The following is a 22,188-nucleotide window of genomic DNA, read 5'->3' as shown; positions in this document are numbered from 1 at the left end:
GGTCTTTTCTTGCTGTGTTCAAACATCTGACCAATAAATCATCACATTACCACCCATAGTTGAATCTTTAATTCTTTAAGTAGAAGTTCATGTGTAGTTGTGGGCAAAATGCAGAGTATGTATTACTGTGGTAAGCATTTGGTTATTTATCATAGATTTATTACTACCATTGTGGCTGCTTTATTTCCTTTAGCCAACTATGTGAAAATTCATTTATTTTAAAATCTGCCACAAAGTATTGACAGTTCTATGATGAAGGACATTGTCTGCAAAAACCTATTCATTTATATAATTTGGTTTCAGTTCATTTGCTTGTATTAACTGCAGGAGATTTTGTTAATTTTTTGCAAAATTTTAAACAAAATTTTTGGGATTACAGTGAAGCTAATCTTCCTCAACATGCACGCAAGGTTGCAGTCAAGGAATTACAACGGCTTAGTAAAATGTCACCCATGAGTCCTGAGACTGGAATAATAATGCGCTACGTTGAACTGATGGTTGATCTCCCATGGTCTAAATCTTCAGTAGAGACATTAGATTTGAATAAAGCTAGACAGGTAAGACATTTCTTGGATGTTACATGTATGTAATTAATCTAATACACTAATCTATAACATAATGATGATGAATATATTGTAACATTACAATTAAATTTTATCTGTCCTAAGTTCTCTCTTGGTCTGAAATTGTGGGTGACTCTTTTAATTCCTGTTCAGTTCAGTTGGTCCAGTCCTTTTCATGCTTTAACATATACAGGTATATAAGTCCAGAAAGTTTGGTGTTTGCCTTTCACTTGAAATGTGATCATTTTATTTGTGTATGGACGGTTATTCGTAAGTGCCCCGGGGTTTCAGAAGATGAGTACATGAAAACTAAAGATGTTTGTCCGCATGAATGCCCACCAACAAACTGTGGTCAAGAAACAAGTGGACCACCTTGGTGCTGAGCTTGCCGCCAAAGATGTCATCTATTTCAATGACTGCTTCACAACCTGTGCCATATGGATCCTTCCCACCAACACAAGCTTTTTTGAATTGTGCATGTACGAACTTTCCCTGCAATACATCCTACATTCCCGTAACGCTCCTGGCCTCAAACTTTGTTGGTCACTGTCCTCACCTATCCATCCCATTCCCTGTTCTCATTCCACCACTACACAGCCTCGTTTTACTTCCCTCCTTTTCTGCTACCCCATCCTCCCCACCTCTCCCCTGCCTCCGTCTAACCTGCAGCCCTTCACTGTCCACCACCCCTACTCTTTTATCCCTCCCCCTCCCCACCCTAGCTCGCACACAAGTTTTTAACCGACATTGCAGGTGCTCAGTATGGGTACCTGTTGCGACATGGCAAAAGTCAATACAGTAGTCAAATTTTTGTCACACACATCCCAACATGTCATGGTCGATATTGTGACCACTTAATTGTCCTTCCTTGCAACTCTTCAGAATCAAGTGGCAATGGAGGCAGGAACACATTATCTTTGACATAACCTCTAAAGGAGAAATTACACAGGGTTAAGTTAGGCAACTGTGGGGGGCCACTGAAGTCATTGTGAGAAACATGCCCAATCCAGTGCTGAGACAGTTGGGCATTGAGGTAATCTAGACCATTAGAAAGAAAGATTGATGGGGCACAACCTTGTTGAAAAATTAGATCTCCATTGTCTTTCTGTAATTGTGGAATATGCCATTGCTGCAGAATGCCCAGGTGCACAAAATGAGTCACAGTTTCCCCTGCAAATAAAAATGGTCCATAAACTTTTGAAGGGGACATGGCACAAAAGATGTTTACTTTATGTGAATCATCAGTGTGTTCCATGATGTAGTGTAGATATTCTATGACCCTAACACCTGATTTTCTTTCTAGGCACATGAAATATGGTTTTGTTACTGAAAACAGACATCCATCTTCCTCCAGTTGTCATCGAAAGTCATTACAACTGTCGGAATGAAGATCATTGTACCGAACATTGCCGGTATGGTTCTACATGCAGTTGTGTCAGACATTTGACTCCAGTATTTGCAGTTTTCTGCTTGTGTGTGTAATTTATTTCTTCTGGCTCCCGATGAATAATTCCCGCACATGCACCTCCTTCCCTGCACATGCACCTCCTTCCCTGCACATGCACCTCCTTCCCTGCACATGATTCTGGCTGGCCTGTTGTCTTCACACCACATGAGCAGCCAGTCTCACAGAACATGGATTGTTTTATCCGTTGAAGCTTTTACCCGATATATGGTGTGAAATCATCAGAGAACCATAACATTTGATTCAAATTTAGTGACTTCAAAGACACACAATGCATGCATTCCGCCAAACATGTAATGTTCTGACATGTCTGCCCCCTAATGGCTCATTCTGCATCTATGCCATGGTGTGTACTATGAACTGAAACTTAGAGAGATGCTCTATCAACTGATATGTGTCATTTTACTGTATGTCTTGTAATTTCCACACGGCATCCTCTGAAACATGGGAGAAACTTGTGAATAAACCTGTACTCAACTGTAATTTCATTATTTCGTGATCTGACGTAAAGAATTTCTGACCTTCTATGGAGTTGTCCTTTACACCATCAAAATGAATGAAATTTTGGTCTAAAATAATGGTAGTGTGTATAATGTGTTGCAAAGTCCATTGGTAAGCAATCATCTCCATAATCAAAGGTTCAGTGTTTGTTCTCCAGTTGATCCCAGGCATTCTTCTGATTTGCCATGAAACTTTCACCCATGGTACTGTTTTGTGTATCTGTAACAAAGTGGAGTAGCACTGTAGTTCGTATCCAACATCAAAATATAGGACCTCCTATAACTTATTTGGGTGTCAGTCATCACATCGAAGGAAGCAATAAAACTGTTGCTAAAAGCTCTTTGGGTGAATCGCATTTTTGCTGCACTAGGTCGATGGTTGTCTCCACAGACGCCGTCATTGATGTGAACGGTGTCTTGAAATGTGCAGTGTGCTATGGATACAGGATGGTGGGGGCAGTATTATGCTATGGGAGACATTCTCCTGCACCTCCGTGGGATCTGTGGTAGTAATTGAAGGCACACTGACAGCTGTGAACCACCTGCATCCCTTCATGCTTGATGTTTTCCTCGATGGTGAGTCATCTTTCAGCAATATAATTGTCTGTATCTTGCAGCCAGAACCATGCTACTGTGGTTTGAGAAGCATTATAGAGAAGTCACGTTGATGTTTCGGCAACCAAATTGGTCTGATGTAAATCCTGTAGAACCCATTAGGGTCACTATTGGGCACCATTACTGTGTATGCAAATTAGTAGCCTGTTATGTATGCGAATTATATGGCCTGTGCATAGCCATCTAATGCCTCAAACCTGCCAACAAACTGTCGGATCCTGATGTGCCAGATCAGTGATATATTTCATTCAAAAGGCGGAGAAACAAGCTATTAAGCAGGCGGTCATAATGTTTTGGCTCATCAGTGTATACTTGAAAATTTTATTGTCTTTCCCAGTTCAATATTTATACTTTTTTGCGTGCAGGATTTGGATGCTGACCATTATGGACTCGCAAGACTGAAGCGTCGTGTCCTGGAGCACTTGGCAGTCCGGCAGCTGAGAGATGGGCTGCGGGGACCATTGCTGTGTTTTGTTGGACCTCCAGGGGTTGGGAAAACCAGTGTTGGCAGATCCATTGCACATTCCCTTGGACGCAGTTTTCATCGGTGAGCATGTTGTCTGTCTGTCATTTCCTGTTTCAGTAATCTCTTAAGGCTGTGTTTATTAGTTATAGTTAATCTGTGGGTCACATGTCAATTGCATGTGGTAATTTTCTCTACCTGACTGTAGTTTGAAGTATGTTTTCCTGCTCAGTTATTCATTATAAACAAGGTAACATGCATTTAGGTGCAGTAAATTGGATGTGACAAAGAATGAAATGAAGGATTGTGGCATATAGATCATTTTCCTGATTATTGAGGTTGTCATAGTCTTCCTCTTGAAGCATGCTGTGAAGTAACAAGGCTAACAGCATACTTTAAATAAAATTACATATGATGTGCAATGCAGTGAAGAGACTTTCTTTGAACTTGCACTTACTAAATGCTGGACTGAGAAATTAGCAGACAGCAAATAGTTATAGAGTGAGCTCCCAGTTATCAAGTTTGTGGATTATCCGTACATAGTTTGATGACTTATGGAAAAAGAAGAAGAAAGAATCCTGAAGTCTTCTGTCATAATTAGATAATGTTTTTGTTTAGAATACACTACTGTGCACACTACTCATGTTTTACTTCCTGAAGACGCAGCAAGCCCCAGTCTCATTGCCAGACATCCCTGAAATATTTTTCATTGTTTCCCATGTTACCTTTTTTTTTTTTTTAAAAAAAAATATATGAACATGACCTCCTAATGTATCTACAGCCAGTTTATTATCTAAATGTTTGCTTAGCCCTTTAACTTGGAGCTAAAAGTCATTAATTTCCAACTGTTGTTTCAGATAAGTGACATGTAAATAATGCTGTGGGCTTTAATGGCTACATGTAACAGCATATTATATAAGTACAAAAGTAGCAGTTTCCATTAATAATATGTATTTTGGATTATCCGTATCTTTCAATTATCCATGGAATCTCTTGTCTATAATAATATAGATAATGAGGAGCTCGCTGTACTTAGATACCTAGTGAAAGTGTATGCTATCCAGTGATAACTGAGGGTAACAGCTGATCTGTTTGCTGATTTATTCCAACAAAAACCAATGGAGAGTATGTATCATTGTAAAGGATTGTGAATCAAAGTAAATTAGTTTATGGTAACAGCCCTGTAAAATTTTTCAAGAAACGCAAATGTCTACTTTTTCCCATAAAAATGGGTTATACTCAGGAAAGAGGTGCTAAGAGAAAAAGGTGGAAGAATAGCAGATGGTCTCCATGAGAACAGTTCCATACGTATTCAGACAGATTTTTCACTATCACAGAAAATGTGAAAACTTGTATATGTGTTCTGGAAAGGCCCGTTAACCTAACTCACCTTAAGTGAGTCCAGAGAAAAAAGAAAAGTATACATACACACATAAAGACTCAAAAAATGAGTTGAAGAAGATTATAAAGGGAAAGACACTGGATCTGATATCAGAAATTAACTGGTATGGTGGTGATGACTGGATGCAATGGCTTGCCAATCCACTGACAGTCATACTTAAGAAAATGAAGAAGGCAAATTTATCATCTACTTTTGTTGTCATTGCAACCTGGATCACTGATAATGAGTAGTAAAAGATACGCTGCCATAAAAAAATTACACCACCTGGAAAAATGATGTCACTTTTGATCTGATGACAGAATATACCACCTGGGGGATGGTGGGTGTACTGATAATATCAGTGTTCTTCGCCAGCGAATCACATTGTGGCCTAGCTACCAGAGGGCCACCTGTGTACACCATTTTAAAGGGTGTGCTTACAGCCAAAAGGCTAAGCATGGTGCAGACATGTAGAGCAAGCAACCATGTCACAACAGTGCACATGTGCTTCCTGCAATTAATTTAGCAAGATTGAGGGGGTCAACTTGTGGCCTACAAGTGGCAGAATATCATTTTGAAGAATTACCACAGATGTTGAAGATGGAATGTCAGTTGTGCAGTGATGCTGGCAGCAGGGGACAGGTGGAGGCTTTCCACTCAGACAAGATTGTGGATGTCCATGTAGCAGTCTCCTGCCAAGTGTGTCATTTGTAAGGGCAGCAGTGGCAGAGCATGTAGTTTCCACTGTACGTACAAGACCAGATGTGACCTCATAAGTATCAACAAAATGTTATGAACCAGTTACTTGCACACGCACCTCTGTCCTGTCTTCCACTTTCACCACGGAATTGACCGATGTAGGTGGCACAGTGATTAGCACACTGAACTGCTAGTTCAGGAAGACGAACATTCAAATCTGCCTCTGGATGCGGAGCGTACAAATGCTGGAACGGTTCCTTTGAGAGAGCATGGCTGGTTCCTTGCCCACAAGTGAAACACTAAGAGCTTGTGCTCCATCTCTGAAGGCCTCAATGTCAGCAGGCTGTTAAACTCTAGTCTGCCTCCTCCCTCCACAGCATTAATGTGCACTGCTTGACTGGTTCCATCAGAGGATCAATTGGAGGATGGACTGATGAACCATGGTCTTCAGTCTGAAATTAAATTCTACCTTTATGCAAGTGATGGTTGTTTGCACTGATGACGTGGACCTGGTGAGTGCTATCTCGAAAAGTGCATTAGTCTGAGACACACAGATCCTTCCCCAGGCCATATGGTCTGGGATATGATGAGATACAACCCTCATTCACCTTTGCTCTTTGGGTGGGGAACACTAACCAGCACTTGATACATGCAGAATGCTGTTAGACCAGTTGTTCTATTGTTCTTATAACAGGAAGGTGATGTGCTGTTCCAATGGGATAATGCTCGTTCACAAGCTGTATGTAAAACTCAGTGTGCTCTGCAAACGAACAGCAGCTTCCCTGCTTGTGCGATTGTCAGACTTACCACCATTCGAGTACGTGTGGCTCATGATAGGACAACAAGTGACTCATGCTTCTTGTCCACCTACAACTCTCACAGAGCTAGGGGAACAGATTGGGTAGAAGTGGAATAACATATCTCCAGACTGTATTGGTCACCTTCAGGTTTGTCTGCATACCAAAGCCAGTGCCTGCTTTGAGGTACATGGAGGCTACGTTGCATACTAATATGGATATTTCAGCAAGGTTCCTCACCTTCCAGTCCCCCTGGACTAACCCTCCACTAACCTATTTCTCATTGCCTCACCTTATCTTTCCCCTTTAGCCTTCTCTCTTCTGTCTACACCATTCCTTTCCTGTCCATATTGAATATTGCCTTCTCCCACCACTCTTTCTCCCCCTCCCCCCCATGTGGGCATCCTCTCTCTCTCTCTCTCTCTCTCTCTCTCTCTCTCTCTCTCTCCCTCCTTCCACACCCTTCTCCCCCCCTCCACACCTCGTTCACCCTCCACCCCCTCCTGCCTTTCTCTCCCCCTCCACCTCTCTCCCCATCTCATTCCCATCTCCACCCCTTTTTCACCCCACTCTTTTCTCGATCTCCCTCCTCATCTCCATCTTCTCCTATCTTTATGTCCTTTCTCCTCACCTGCCCCCTCCCTCTCCCTGGCTCTTCTAAGACATAGCTTCTGAACTCCTTTCATCTCCTTGTGCAGCCACTGAGTCAAAAGACCTGCCTTACACTGTCCTGTTACCTGATCCTCACCTCATGCATCCTTCATCCTTCACTATGCACGACCCACCTCCATATTCCCAGGCAATTGCTACTGATAATCGATGGGGCACCACAGCCACAGGTATGTGCCTGTGTGTGTGTGTGTGTGTGTGTGTGTGTGTGTGTGTGTGAGAGAGAGAGAGAGAGAGAGAATGTATGTTTGTACATCTGCTAAAAAAAACAACAAGAGGTCGAAAGGTTATATAAATACTGTTTACTGTTGATGGTGATACACACATCATTTAGAAGCAAAAGATTCAATTATTGAAAAACTGTATAAAATAAAAACATGCAGGATGGGAAACTGCCTTTCATTCATGACTTTGTTTCCTTCAAATTCAGGAAAAGGAAGAAAATCCATGTACATTTACTGCTTCCAATGCAAAGCAAAAACTTGGGGCTGATGGTGTCATTATTACAGAATGACAATATGCACAGAGCACATATCGGGTAGTCAGAGAACCAGAAGAGTAAAAACTGTTTCGCCTTCAATTGCATGATACCCCATATAGAAAATAAAACGTTTAAATGAAATGAATGCTGGGGAAAAAAATAAAGAGGACCTAATTTTACTATAAACCTGCTGCACTGTATTATTTAGTTGGTCCTGTAACCAAAGAAAGACTGTGTTTTTCTCAGTTCCAAGTAACTTTGGTCCAATTTGTGTCTGTGTCTGTCTCACACTCACAGCCTAACAGATAAAAAAGTAGATAAAACTTCGGCAAAGAAAATTAGACCTTGTATCGTTTGATCCAGAATGTGGACATGATGCACAAGAAGGAATTAAAGAGTTTAATCCTCGAGTAGCATGCTGTTTTCAATAACACGAGCGGATCTGTGGCATACTTTGTGCAAGTCTAAGGAACAGCTGTCTTTATGTTATCAAGGTAAACATATATTAGCAAAATCATAGTTTAATCTGTATGTAACTAAATAATGATAAAATAAACATACTTAATATGAGCTAAAGCACAGTTTACTTGAACTGTAATGAAATAAGCTTTCATTATATTACATTGTTGTCACAGACAGGTGTTACCCCTCAGTAATAATGCACTCGAAGCATTAAACAGTGCAGTTGCATCAGATCCCAGCCAGCTGCTTGTTTGATTACTAATTATCTCGTAGACACCTGCCTCATTGTGTGTTTGTGCTGCTAGCTCATAATCTGTGCCATTTTCTTGCACAGATCGTAAATTTTTTCTCTCCTAACTTGGTGTTTATTTTATATTACTACTGCTTGGATGTATGACAACACAACTTATTACTGTGTCAGCTGAAGCAATAAGAAAGAAATAGGTATGGGCTTGGAATCATGAAAAAAATGATGGACTGGTGCAAAATGATATTATTTGTGATTGGCACACTTTATATATAGGCACGCTTGCGCGAGGGTTAAAATAAGGAAATTATCTGCAGATCATTTATTAAAAAATACACTGCATTTGTTCTCACCTTCTGTTGCCATGCTGACATGTAGGAAGGTGGTACCAAGTATGATAAGCCTAGAGAAAGGGGGGAGGGGGGTGAGGTAAATATGCTTAAGATTCCTTCTTAAATGTGATTATCATCTTGATGTTCCACAATGCAGTCTTTGTGGTCCTTCTGTGTGAAATGTTGAGAATGGACCATCATTAATTTAAAACACACAAAAGACAGTGCAAGTGTGACTACACGTAAGAAAGCATGTGATGTTGGTATAGTTACCATACTGAAGTAGCAGTTCACAGCAAGTCATCAATAGCATAATAAGAGTCAGTCCAAATGAGATCCAACAATGTGAATCAGGTACTTCAGTGGCTGTTATCATTAGAGCATTCCAGCAGATTAATTGAGTAATCGACATGCAGAGGGATGAGCACCAAGTTAAATAATTGGGCTGTGTCAACATTGTTTAATGACAGGCCGCTGTCAAAGGGCGTATTCATGTACTACCCACCTTGGGCAGTGATATGCTGTCCTCTGTGTGAGAGACTGCTCTCAACTGCATGTTTATCCCAGTTGAGATGTTGATATTGACACCTGATTACTGTTCTCTCTGTTTTATTCTTCACAGTCTGTTTCTTACATTATATTATGTAATTATTATAGTATGCCATTTCCTGTGTCTATACTCTGGGTATGCCTATGATTGTAGGATTTCATTGGGTGGTGTGAGCAACCAGTCTGATATCAGAGGACACAGGCGCACATATATTGGGGCTATGCCAGGACGTATAATACAAGGACTTAAAAATGTTGGAGTGAATAATCCAGTTTTTCTGTTGGATGAAGTAGACAAGCTGGTATGTCTTGAATAAGAATGAATAAAGTTGGCAATTATGTAAAAACTTCGTAATTGTATATAATAATAATGATACTTATTTTCATGCAGGGAACAAGTGCTGTAAATGGAGACCCAGCAGCTGCCTTACTGGAGGTGCTTGATCCTGAGCAGAACTGTACATTTGTCGATCATTACTTAAATGTTCCGTTTGATTTATCAAAAGTGATGTTCATTGCAACAGCCAACACCACGAAAACAATACCTCCAGCATTACTCGACCGTATGGAAGTGATACACATACCAGGTTACACACAGGTATTTGGGTTCAACTTTTTAGTTGTTTATGCACTCATTTGTGATGTTAGTTCCCAACTTCATTATGATCCTGACGTTTACAGGAAGAGAAACTTCATATTGCTACAAGGCACCTTTTCCCAAAACAGCTGGAACTCCATGGACTGACAAAAGAACATTTGCAAATTCCAGATGAAAGCTTCAAGTTCATGAGTATGTAATATTATCTTTGAATATGAATTAAGAAAAAAATGTAACTTTCATGAATAAAAAATAATCATTTAGTAAATATCATATTCGTGCAATTGTAAATAAAATAATGTTAACTCTTTGCAGTTTCTGACTACACACGTGAAGCAGGTGTAAGGACACTGGAACGGAAGATAGGTGCCCTCTGCCGAGCTGTTGCAGTGATGGTTGTTGAATCAAAAAATTCAACGAAGCCACTGAAATTACCTGTTGTTTTGACCGAGGCATCAGTGGAGGAAATTTTGGGAGTGAGTTTAGAATTTTTGTTGACAGTATATTGTGTTGTTAATTGTATAAATAAACAAAGGATGTTCATGAATGCTGATCAGTTTGTCTGCTGGACAAAATTTGAGATAGAAAAAAATACATTTCATTAGGGTGTAATAGTCTTAAGTATGTGTAATATCAAATTTGATGTTTGCTATTCTGAAAAATTATAAAGTTGTCCTTTTTAAAATTTAATATTCCATTGACAGCAGGAGGTAAGAGATGTTATTACTTTGCGTGTTGTGATGGAAAATATTCTTAAAGAGTAAATGCATTAAGAAGTGTAGTAATTACTCTTCTGGTATTTCCTAGTGCTCTGTATCGAAAGATGTTTGTCTCCCCCTACCCTCAAAACAGGTGTTTCCCTCTCATCCTACAATCTGTGATCTGTCCTTCCTTTTTAATTTTCACCAACCCGTTTCTCTCTCTTCCTCAAGAAGGAAACCATCAGTTCCTAAAACTAGGTTAGTGTCATGTATTTTTGTATAAACCTATTGCCAGTACTGATATTTTGCCTGCTGAAGGTAAGTTCTTGTTGTGGCAGGGTGTATACGACCTGGGACAACCGGGAGATCTGGGAAAAACTCGGGAATTTTTTCATCCAGGAAAAAACTGGGAAAAACTTGGGAATTGTTTAGAATTCTGGGAATTTTTCATTGTTTTAGTTTTCAGTTAAATTTTTGTGATTTTTTACTAGTAAGAACCAATACTCTAACAAAGGATATTACTGTATCCCGCTACTGCAGAATAATACCTCAGCAACAAAACATGAACGAGAGAAAAGAAAAACGAAAATAAAACTTAAGTTGCAAATGAAATGCGCCGTATACAACAATAAAACAGTGTTCATAGAAGCGTCTGCCAACAGCAAAGTGTGTCAAAGGTTTTAGGAAGACTATGCAATGCTTTATAACAACAAATTGCCTCCGATGAGTGTGACGTGACAACTGTTTAAATTAGATTCGTTTGAGCTGTTGCAGATGCGCTCTTGAACATGCGCAGTTGAGTCGCGTATGAGTAATACCTTCTCCCGCTTCTGGTTACAGAAGTGTGGCTGAGTGCCACTACTTAATATTGCCCCGGTTCAGAAATATAGTAAATCTGGGGCTGATGCACAGAACAGTCTGAGTTGAGGTGGGGAGTTTCCACATGATCTGTGTTTACGTTCAGTGATTTTGTTGTTTCATCTTCATTTATTGATTTCACGTTAAATGATAAGAAAAGGGATTTTTATAGCCAGGAGCTATCAAATGGATTAAAATATGTTTGCATAATTATAGAAGGCTAAAATATGTTATTAGTTTCAGATTTTATTTCCACCTTTCTGACAGTCAAGCATTAATCGCCTTACAGAACAATGAAGTAAAGAGATTTGGCTTAAAATTAATCTTGTCTGCTGAGGCAGTCAATTTATTTGAAACGGAGTGTTTAATTTCACACTATTGGCTAGTTTCAACTTCTGCTACATTTCAAGTGCACGTATGGCATTATGCCATAATAAAGAACCAAACATGAGTTAGTACAGTACTGGTACTCAAGGAAATTTACAAACGAATGTGCATTTTAAACTGAATTGTACATTTTAGTATGGTTCACGAAATTCCGACGATCTTGAAGTATCGTCTGATGTCTTGTTTCTTTTATAACATATGTAAGATCTTTTAATGTTTTACACGTACGAACATATGGGCTTGATGGTTTGAAAAGCATTACATTCAAAGCAGATTTCCTTTTACGCAAGATGAACTATGTGCAGGAATGTATGATGAATTTCTTAAATCACAAAGCGTTTGACTCTCATTTAAAAAATCAACTCTTTGAGGGCGACCACTTAGAAGAATTTCGAGCCCAGATCATACATTTACGTCGTTATTAAAAATTTTACTGGCACATTTGTGTGATGTATCTTAAAGTGTAACATGCACAAAAAAGATCAACATTATATGTGGAAGCTTAGCTTCTCTTCCAGCTTATTAATCTTAGAGACACAATATTATATGTGAATGCTATGTATATTAATTTAAACCATTAACTTTTCTTATTTGTGTGTTTGCGCTACTGAAAAGTGGTCTTGCTATTGGCTTACTACATCACGTGTCCTATGCTGCCATCAGCTGGCGGGATCATGTGACATGAGCTATGACTGTCTTACAAAAGTGCATCGCAATCTCAATTTCAATGTTTCGGAAAGTAACATGCGGTGTTTGGTGGAATTCAAATTTATACCTTCGTAATACGAAAATATGCAGAGTACATGTTGCTGCACATCAAAGGTCTTTCAAAAAGTGTTTTTCCCCCCTGAGTTTGGTTTTCTAAGATGCCGGGAAATTCTAATCCAGTATATAAAACCACAAACATTCAAAGGATTGATGAGTTTTACTGTGCTGAGGAAAGGTATACTGTTACTTAACACGGAATTGTATTGTCACCCAGGAGAAAGTGTATTTTTAACTGGGAAATCCAGGAAAAATCCAGGAATTTTTTTTTCCTTGTCCACATATACACCCTGTGTGGTCTTCAGTCAAAAGATTGGTTTGCTCCAGCTCTCCATTAGTCTGTTGCATCTAAGTCTGTTCATCTCTGCATAACTATTGCAACCAACATTTATTTGAACCTGCTTACTGTATTTGAGCTTTTGTTTCCCTCTATAATTTTTACCCTCCACAGTTCCCTCCATTGCCAAATTGACAGTTCCTTGGTGCATAAAAATGTGTCCTATCAACCTATCCGTTTGTTTGATTGAGATGTGCTATGATTTGATTTTTCTCTTGATTCGATTCAGCACCTTCTCATTAGTGACATGATCCACCTGTATAACCCTCAGTATTCTTTCGTAGCACCCCATCTCAAAAGCTTCTGTTCTCTTCATGCCTGAACTGCTAATTGACCACTTCCATACAAGGCTACACTCATGACAACATCTTCACAAAGAAGTTCCTAATACAGTATAACCCCACTTTTATGTTCCCGGAATTAATGTTTTCCCGCTGTTTATGACATTTTTTTTTTATAGTTCCTGTCAAATTTTCTATGTCCACAATGTTAAATTGCACCTGATTTTACATCAACATATTTATAATTTTCCCATGATTTACACATTACCAAAAAAAAAAAAAAAATGTTCGTGGAGGAAAAAATGTTGCTGGCATTATGTTGATCGTCTAGTAGTGTTTACATACATAATCTGGTTAAGTTTCTTGACACCAGGGCACTCTACTCAGTGGACTTGAACTGGTAAATGTGTAAATATTGGAACAATTCATGCCATCTCTCCCACCACTGCCGAGCTCTACTTGGCATGGTGGCTGATGGGAGTAACTAGGTTTGTTCGAATAAATATTTCACAACCAATTACAACCCTTTCCAAACTGTCTCTGCTGCACAAATGCAGTTTCGTGATTGTTGTGATCATTGACACCTTTGTCAAACCATATTTAGCGTGAAACTTCCAGGCAGATTAAAACTGTGTGCCAGATCGAGACTCGAACTTGGGACAAAGTTTGAGTGTCAGACTGGCGCACAGTTTTAATCTGCCAGGAAGTTTCATATCAGCACACACTCCACTGCAGAGAGAGTGAGTTTGATTCTGGTAACATACTAAGCGTGTTGCAGTGTTTGGCCACTTTTAGCGCTAGTTGACACCATCATTCACTTTACATTGCTCAAATGTTTTTTGTTTTAACACAGTGCCAGTCATGTAATTTTTTTTTTCATGCTGAGCATAGCATGTTTCGAGAAATTATTCTCGTTGTCAAGTGCAGTATTGACATATGTATTTTTTTGTGATGTTACACAAACTAACAATGTGTGTGGTTTTCCACATAACTGAGGAAGCACAGTACCTGATAACCTCAAAAAGTCGACTACAGTGCAAGAGACGCAGAATATTCAAACACCATACAAAATACTTATGTACATATTTACACTTGATAACGAGAAAAAATTCTTTAAACACATTATTTAAAAAGTGAATGACAGCTGTAGGCTTTCAGGAACATTGATTATGACGTATGAAATTGAGTCAAACTTTCCTACTTTCCAGATAGTTATCAGTTCCAGTTACATCAGCAGTTTTTATTCGATAATAAACCTTGATTAGATAATAAACAAGCCCCCTGCCAGGTCTTTTGATACCTGTTATGTACGTATACCACACATAAAGTGCGAAAATGCAATGGGGTACCCTATTTGTAACTTTTACAATTTATAAAGATTTTTTACATTTTACTGCATTTTACACCTCTTTTTAGTACCTTGAAAAGTGGGTTTCACAGTACTTAGACTTTAAAAAATTTATCTTTTTCCAAAATGCTTTACTTGCTGTAGCCAGTCTACATGTTGTAAAATGACAGAGTGGGATTACACTTGCCGATTTGATTGATTCCATGTCAACTTGAATACCTGATAGCACAGTAGTATTTTCTAGTTGCACGCTGTGTCCATTGTTTAGCTTGTGTATTCATATGTTTACAACTGTATGAACTTTATTTCAATTTACATTTAGATATTTACGTAACTCTCAGTTACTTATACAATATTATTATATAGAATTGTAGAACAATTTTTGCATTATGGGCATGTGAGTAGTAAAAGTATTGAGTGTTATTGCCTTTCTACACTGCAGATCATAGTAAAATATTTAGAAATATTATGATTGTAAGAGATGATGTAATTTATGTCATGTGTAACTTTTGTAAATCCTTAAAATTTTGATTTTAATTTTGTCAAAATTATTTTTCCAGTAATGTAAAATTACTTTGCAATTATTGTTATGTTATTTAAGACAGCACTGCAGAGATAACATGTGGCAGTTGTAGAATTTTCCCTCTGTGTGGAGTGCAATCTGTACCAGTTAGCATAATTTTTACAAAGCTGATTGTAAATTTTTCAGATAGTCAAAAATGTGTCATGTACATTATTTAGTAGAGTCCTACACATGGAAACTAGTCCAGGCTACAAAAGCTTCAACTGCAGCACAGTCAGTTTTTACCCGTTGACAAGAGATTAAAATCAAAGTCAAGTTGTATAGCTATTGGCTAGTTAGAATTTTGTATCCTCTCTATTTTGATGTCTCGTTTCCTACTCTAATTATCTCAGCAGTGTCTGATTTAAAAAGACTACATTCCATTGCCTTTGTTTTACCTTAGTTGATGTGTATCTTATAATTCTTTTCATGTCACTATCCATTCCATTCAGCTATTCCTCCAAGTCATTTGCTGCCCCTAAAAGAATGACATTGTCTTATTTCTCCTCCTTGAACTTTAATTCCCTTTTCAAATTTGTCCTTGATTCTTGCTCAGTATACAGGCTAAATAATATTGGGGATAGTCTAAAACCCTGTCTCATTCCTTTCTCAAATATTTTTCCTCTTTCATGCCCTTTGACTCTTACAACTGCAGTCTGATTTGTATGCAAGTTGTAAACAACGTTTCACTCCCTATACTTTATCCATGCAAACATCCAAATTTCAAAGAGTGTAGTTCAGTCAACATTGTCAAAAGATTTAGAGAAATGTATAAATACTGTAAAGCAGATTTGCCTATCCTCAGTCCGTTCTTTAAGACAAAATATAAGGTCAATATTGACACACTGCCTGTTGGCTTCTTTCTCAGATTTTTTGGCCGATGTTTGTTTGATGATTTTTCTGATGTTTCACCAGCTGACATTGGATTAGATTAGATTAGTTTCTCGTTCCATAGATCCGTGCTGAGGAGATCCTCATGGCTGTGGAACATGTCAATTTTTTAGTCTGAAATAACAATACTAATAGTATGAATATATACAATACATCATTTGTTTCTATTAAAAAATTCGTCAATGGAGTAGAAGGAGTTGGCCACTAGTAAGTCTTTCAGGCTCCTTTTAAACTGATCTTTGTTTGTAACTAAATTTTTGATGTTTGCTGGCAAATTATTGAAGATGAGTGTTCCTGAGTAGTGGACCCCTTTTTGAACTAAAGTAAGTGCTTTTAAGTCCTTGTGCAGATCATTTTTGTTCCTGGTATTGTATGTATGAACTGAGCTGTTTGTTGGAAAAAAGAGATATATTATTTAGGACAAATTTCATTAAGGAGTAAATATACTGAGAGGCAGTAGTTAGTATACCCAGTTCTTTGTAGAGGATTCTACAGGATGTCCGTGAATTTACTCCACAAATAATGCGTATTACACACTTTTGGACTCTGAAAACTTTTGTTTGACTTGAAGAGTTACCCCAAAATATTATACCATATGACATTATGGAATGAAAGTAGGCAAAGTATGCAAGCTTTTTCATTTTTATGTCACCTATGTCTGCTAACACTCGAATTGCAAATACAGGTTTGTTAAGGCGTTTCTGCAGTTCCGTGGTGTGCTCCTCCCAACTGAATTTATCATAAAGTTGTAATCCCAGGAATTTAAGACTGTCAACCTCTTCTATCTGCTCTTCTTCATACTTTATGCATATTCTGGGTGGAAACCTCCTACAGGTTCTGAATTGCAAATAGTGAGTCTTTTCTAAGTTTAATGTCAGTGAGTTGGCTTTAAACCATTTATTAATATCCATGAAAATATCATTAGCAGATCTTTCTAGAACTAAACTCGACATACTATTTATTGCAGTACTTGTGTCATCTGCTAACAAAACGAACTCTGCTTCTGGCAGTGTAACTGATGAGTGATCATTAATGTACACAAGAAAAAGCAATGGCCCTAAGATGGATCCTTGTGGGACACCACATGTAATTTCTTCCCATTTTGATGATGACTGATGACTTAATTCACTAGTCCCTTGCACTGACACCCGTTGTGTCCTGTTAGTTGTCAAAGCTCCATTGCCTATTGCAATAGAGGGAGAAGATTTGACAATGCCGGCCACTCATATTGGCGAAACATCAGAAAAATCATCAGAAAAATGTTGGCTGAAGGGCCCGAGACAGAAGCCAACAGGCAGTTTGTCAACAAGTGGCCATGAAAGCCTTCATAATTTTGCAGGTCAGTGTTGCTTTGTGTGCACCTACATTTCTCTGGAACCCAAACTAATCTTCTCGAAGGTCAGCCTTAACAGTTTTTGCATTCTTCCGTAAATAATTTTAGTAATTTGCAATCATGATTTATGAAACTGGTGGTTTGGTAGTATTCACACCTGTCAGCATCTGTCTTCTTTGAATTATTATATTCCTCTTGAAGTCTAAGGATATTTTCCTGTGTCAATTCTCATCACTGAGTGGAACAGTTCTGCAACAGCTGTCTCTTCTGAGGAACACTCTAGTTTTGGAGATATGTTGTCTACACCAGGGGCTTTGTTTACATTTAGATCTTTTAGTGCTTTGTTATATTCTTCTCACAGTATCATATCTTCCACCTCATCTTTACCTGCTTCCTCTTTCCATAGTATTGTCCTCATTTTGTTTTCCGTTTTATAAACCCTCTACATATTCCACCTTTCGGTGTTCCATTTTTTTTAGTACTGGCTTGCCAACATAGTTCTTGATATCCATACAGTTGCTTCTCTGTTCTCCGAAGGTTTCCTTAATTTTCCTGTAGGCAGAATTTGTCTTTCCCTAAATATTGCATATTTCCGCTGTCTCACATTTTTCTTCTATCTGATTAGCTATTTTGCGCTTCCTGTCAGGTTCATTCTTTAGACGTCTATATTCCCTTAGCCTACTTCGTATGGTGCATTTTTATGTTATCTCATTTCATCAATCAAGTTCAACAGATCCTGTGTTATCCAATGATTTCTACTAGACCTTGTCTGTTTACCTAGATGCTCTTCTGTTGCCTTCACTACTTTGCCTTTTATAGTAATCATTTCTCCAGTTTCAATCTAACATTACCCAATACTCCCACTGAAATTTGATGCAGCATTTGGTTTTTCAATGTATGCAGCCCCCATTTTCTTAATTTCATACCTTTTTGCTTTTTATTCAGTCTTAAGGTAAGTACTGTGCCCAGGAACTCCATATTACAAGTTTGTCTTCTTGAGAATTTCTATTTTGCTACAGTTATCTATTATTTAGTTCAGAATGTTTGAAAGCTAGAGATTTGACACACTCTAGTAGCCTTGGTGACACGGTTTTCTGTGAATAAGCATTGGACCAAGGCAAATTTTTGCTTCTGGTGGAAGACATCCTTAGAGGCAGTGGAGATGTAGGTAGATCATTCTTCAATGTAGACTGCATTATAAAGTAAATCAATGCACACTGTGCTTGCTTAGCAAGCTGAAACTCCTAAACAATTTATTAACAGCTGTAAAACAGTCAAATCATAATGTTATCTGATGATTGAGAAAGATCACAGAATCATGCCATAATTTTTATACAGCAGAAGTGTGACCTAGTTTGCTTTATTTAGCACTTGTGAAGATAACAACGTTTCTAATTTTAGCTCTTCCTCTTTTCTGTTAAAGTAGTTGGAGTGCTTCAGATTTCTACACACTCTATATAATTCCTAGCATACCAATGATCTGTGCTTGAGGAAACCAAATTATCAGAGAACTGAACTTGCTCCTTCTGGTCTCATTGAATGGTATGCTACTGCCGATTTATCCTTGTTGCCCAGATGTCTGTCATTTTTATTTACATTAATACGAGTGTTAATGCTCATTTGGTTGCTCCTGTGTACACTGAGTTTTGTATACTCGTGCAATGGCAAGTTGGTGGCACAATTTGTTTGCAGTAATCAATAAATAATGCACCTTTCTTGTTGAATACTGTGCCAATACTGTTTCTTCTTAGCCCTCTGCTGATATGATCTCTGACTAATATTAAAAATGAGAGGAAAACTTCTCCTACCAAGTTGTTTTCACCCAGAAACTGGAGTCTAGCGAAGTAGCATCCTGTTAATATCTGCCATAGTAGCCACTTCGTAACAAAATCTCTTGTGTTATTATTTTACTAAATTTTGAATTTGATCATGTTACTAATGGCCTAAGGGGTTACTTAAGCAATCCGACTTAGTTATTTATTGATCTCCGAAACACGTCACGACCTTTAAAAGGCTTCCAAGATTCTGCATGTCTTTTCAGTGTCATTCACTGGACCCAGGTCTGTTCTGATTTGCAAAGAGCAAAGAAGGGTGCAGTTCACACAGTCGATAGTGTGGCCATTAGCAGCCTTGCGGCAAGTGCAGAGAATCTGGAGTGAGTGCAGCACCTGCTGGCGGCCAGCCTGGAATTCTCATAATTGGCTGAATTTGAAGTAATGCGCTTGGTGCCTCACTTCTAGTCAGTGCAAACACTGCTGGTCCCACAGCATCTCCGAATTTGTCATTGGATTCTTTTACTCATTGTGCAATATACAGATTGAATAACACTGGAGATAGCTTACAGCCCTGTCTCACTCTCTTCTCAACTATGACTTCTCACACATCCTTTAAGTAATAACCAGTCTGGATTCTGTACGTGTTGTAAATAACCTTATGCTTTCTTAATTTTATCTACATCTACATCTACATCCATACTCCGCAAGCCACCTGACGGTGTGTGGCGGAGGGTACCCTGAGTACCTCTATCGGTTCTCCCTTCTATTCCAATCTCGTATTGTTCGTGGAAAGAAGGATTGTCGGTATGCTTCTGTGTGGGCTCTAATCTCTCTGATTTTATCCTCATGGTCTCTTCGCGAGATATACGTAGGGGGGAGCAATATACTGCTTGACTCTTCGGTGAAGGTATGTTCTCGAAACTTTAACAAAAGCCCGTACCGAGCTACTGAGCATCTCTCCTGCAGAGTCTTCCACTGGAGTTTTATCTATCATCTCCGTAACGCTTTCGCGATTACTAAATGATCCTGTAATGAAGCGCACTGCTCTCCGTTGGATCTTCTCTATCTCTTCTATCAACCCTATCTGGTACGGATCCCATACCGGTGAGCAGTATTCAAGCAGTGGGCGAACAAGTGTACTGTAACCTACTTCCTTTGTTTTCGGATTGCATTTCCTTAGGATTCTTCCAATGAATCTCAGTCTGGCATCTGCTTTACTGACGATCAACTTTATATGATCATTCCATTTTAAATCACTCCTAATGTGTACTCCCAGATAATTTATGGAATTAACTGCTTCCAGTTGCTGACCTGCTATTTTGTAGGTAAATGATAAGGGATCTATCTTTCTATGTATTCGCAGCACATTACACTTGTCTACATTGAGATTCAATTGCCATTCCCTGCACCATGCGTCAATTCGCTGTAGATCCTCCTGCATTTCAGTACCATTTTCCATTGTTACAACCTCTCGATACACCACAGCATCATCTGCAAAAAGCCTCAGTGAACTTCCGATGTCATCCACCAGGTCATTTATGTATATTGTGAATAGCAACAGTCCTATGACACTCCCCTGCAGCACACCTGAAATCACTCTTACTTCGGAAGACTTCTCTCCATTGAGAATGACATGCTGCGTTCTGTTATCCAGGAACTCCTCAATCCAATCACACAATTGGTCTGATAGTCCATATGCTCTTACTTTGTTCATTAAACGACTGTGGGGAACTGTATCGAACGCCTTGCGGAAGTCAAGAAACATGGCATCTACCTGTGAACCCGTGTCTATGGCCCTCTGAGTCTCGTGGACGAATAGCGTGAGCTGGGTTTCACACGACCGTCTTTTTCGAAACCCATGCTGATTCCTACAGAGTAGATTTCTAGTCTCCAGAAAAGTCATTATACTCGAACATAATACGTGTTCCAAAATTCTACAACTGATCGACATTAGAGATATAGGTCTATGGTTCTGCACATCTGTTCGATGTCCCTTCTTGAAAACGGGGATGACCTGTGCCCTTTTCCAATCCTTTGGAACGCTACGCTCTTCTAGAGACCTACGGTACACCGCTGCAAGAAGGGGGGCAAGTTCCTTCACGTACTCTGTGTAAAATCGAACTGGTATCCCGTCAGGTCCAGCGGCCTTTCTTCTTTTGAGTGATTTTAATTGTTTCTTTATCCCTCTGTCGTCTATTTCTATATCTACCATTTTGTCATCTGTGCGACAATCTAGAGAAGGAACTACAGTGCAGTCTTCCTCTGTGAAACAGCTTTGGAAAAAGACATTTAGTATTTCGGCCTTTAGTCTGTCATCCTCTGTTTCAGTACCATTTTGGTCACAGAGTGTCTGGACATTTTGTTTTGATCCACCTACCACTTTGACATAAGACCAAAATTACTTAGGATTTTCTGCCAAGTCGGTATACAGAACTTTACTTTCGAATTCATTGAACGCCTCTCGCATAGCCCTCCTAACACTACATTTCGCTTCATGTAATTTTTGTTTGTCTGCAAGGCTTTGGCTATGTTTATGTTTGATGTGAAGTTCCCTTTGCTTCCGCAGCAGTTTTCTAACTCGGTTGTTGTACCACGGTGGCTCTTTTCCATCTCTTACGATCTTGCTTGGCACATACTCGTCTAATGCATATTGTACGATGGTTTTGAACTTTGTCCACTGATCCTCAACACTATCTGTACTTGAGACAAAACTTTTTTGTTGAGCCATCAGGTATTCTGTAATCTGCTTTTTGTCACTTTTGCTAAACAGAAAAATCTTCCTACCTTTTTTAATATTTCTATTTACGGCTGAAATCATCGATGCCATAACCGCTTTATGATCGCTGATTCCCTGTTCTGCATTAACTGTTTCAAATAGTTCGGTTCTGTTTGTCACCAGACGGTCTAATATGTTATTGCCACGAGTCGGTTACCTTCAGAATTTCTAGTCAACATTGTAAAAAGATTTCTCTAAGTCTATAAAAGCCGCAAACATATGTTTGTCTTTCTTCAGTCTATCTTTTAAGATAAGTTGCAGGGTCAGTATTGCCTTGTAGGTTCATACATTTCTCTGAAAACCAAACTAATCTTCCCCAAGGTCAGTTTCTAACAGTTTTTCCATTCTTCTCA

The 22,188-nt window shown here is 38.8% G+C and overlaps 1 protein-coding gene across 1 annotated transcript in view; it reads left to right on the top strand.

Annotated features, from left to right (window-relative positions):
- LOC126195044 (lon protease homolog 2, peroxisomal-like) overlaps positions 1–22,188 on the top strand; it is a 115,673-nt gene that overhangs the window by 79,587 nt on the left and 13,898 nt on the right. Inside the window, exons 7-12 of the mRNA XM_049933490.1 lie at positions 380–557; positions 3,509–3,690; positions 9,378–9,525; positions 9,615–9,821; positions 9,905–10,013; positions 10,137–10,297. Of these exons, the coding sequence (XP_049789447.1) occupies positions 380–557; positions 3,509–3,690; positions 9,378–9,525; positions 9,615–9,821; positions 9,905–10,013; positions 10,137–10,297 (985 nt within the window). The remainder of the gene's footprint in view (positions 1–379; positions 558–3,508; positions 3,691–9,377; positions 9,526–9,614; positions 9,822–9,904; positions 10,014–10,136; positions 10,298–22,188) is intronic.

This window comes from Schistocerca nitens, chromosome 7 (genome assembly GCF_023898315.1).
Source record: "Schistocerca nitens isolate TAMUIC-IGC-003100 chromosome 7, iqSchNite1.1, whole genome shotgun sequence".
NCBI classification, from domain to species: Eukaryota; Metazoa; Arthropoda; class Insecta; order Orthoptera; family Acrididae; genus Schistocerca; species Schistocerca nitens.
The sequence above is the reverse complement of the archived record's forward strand: the minus strand, read 5'-3'. Positions and strand labels throughout refer to the sequence as shown.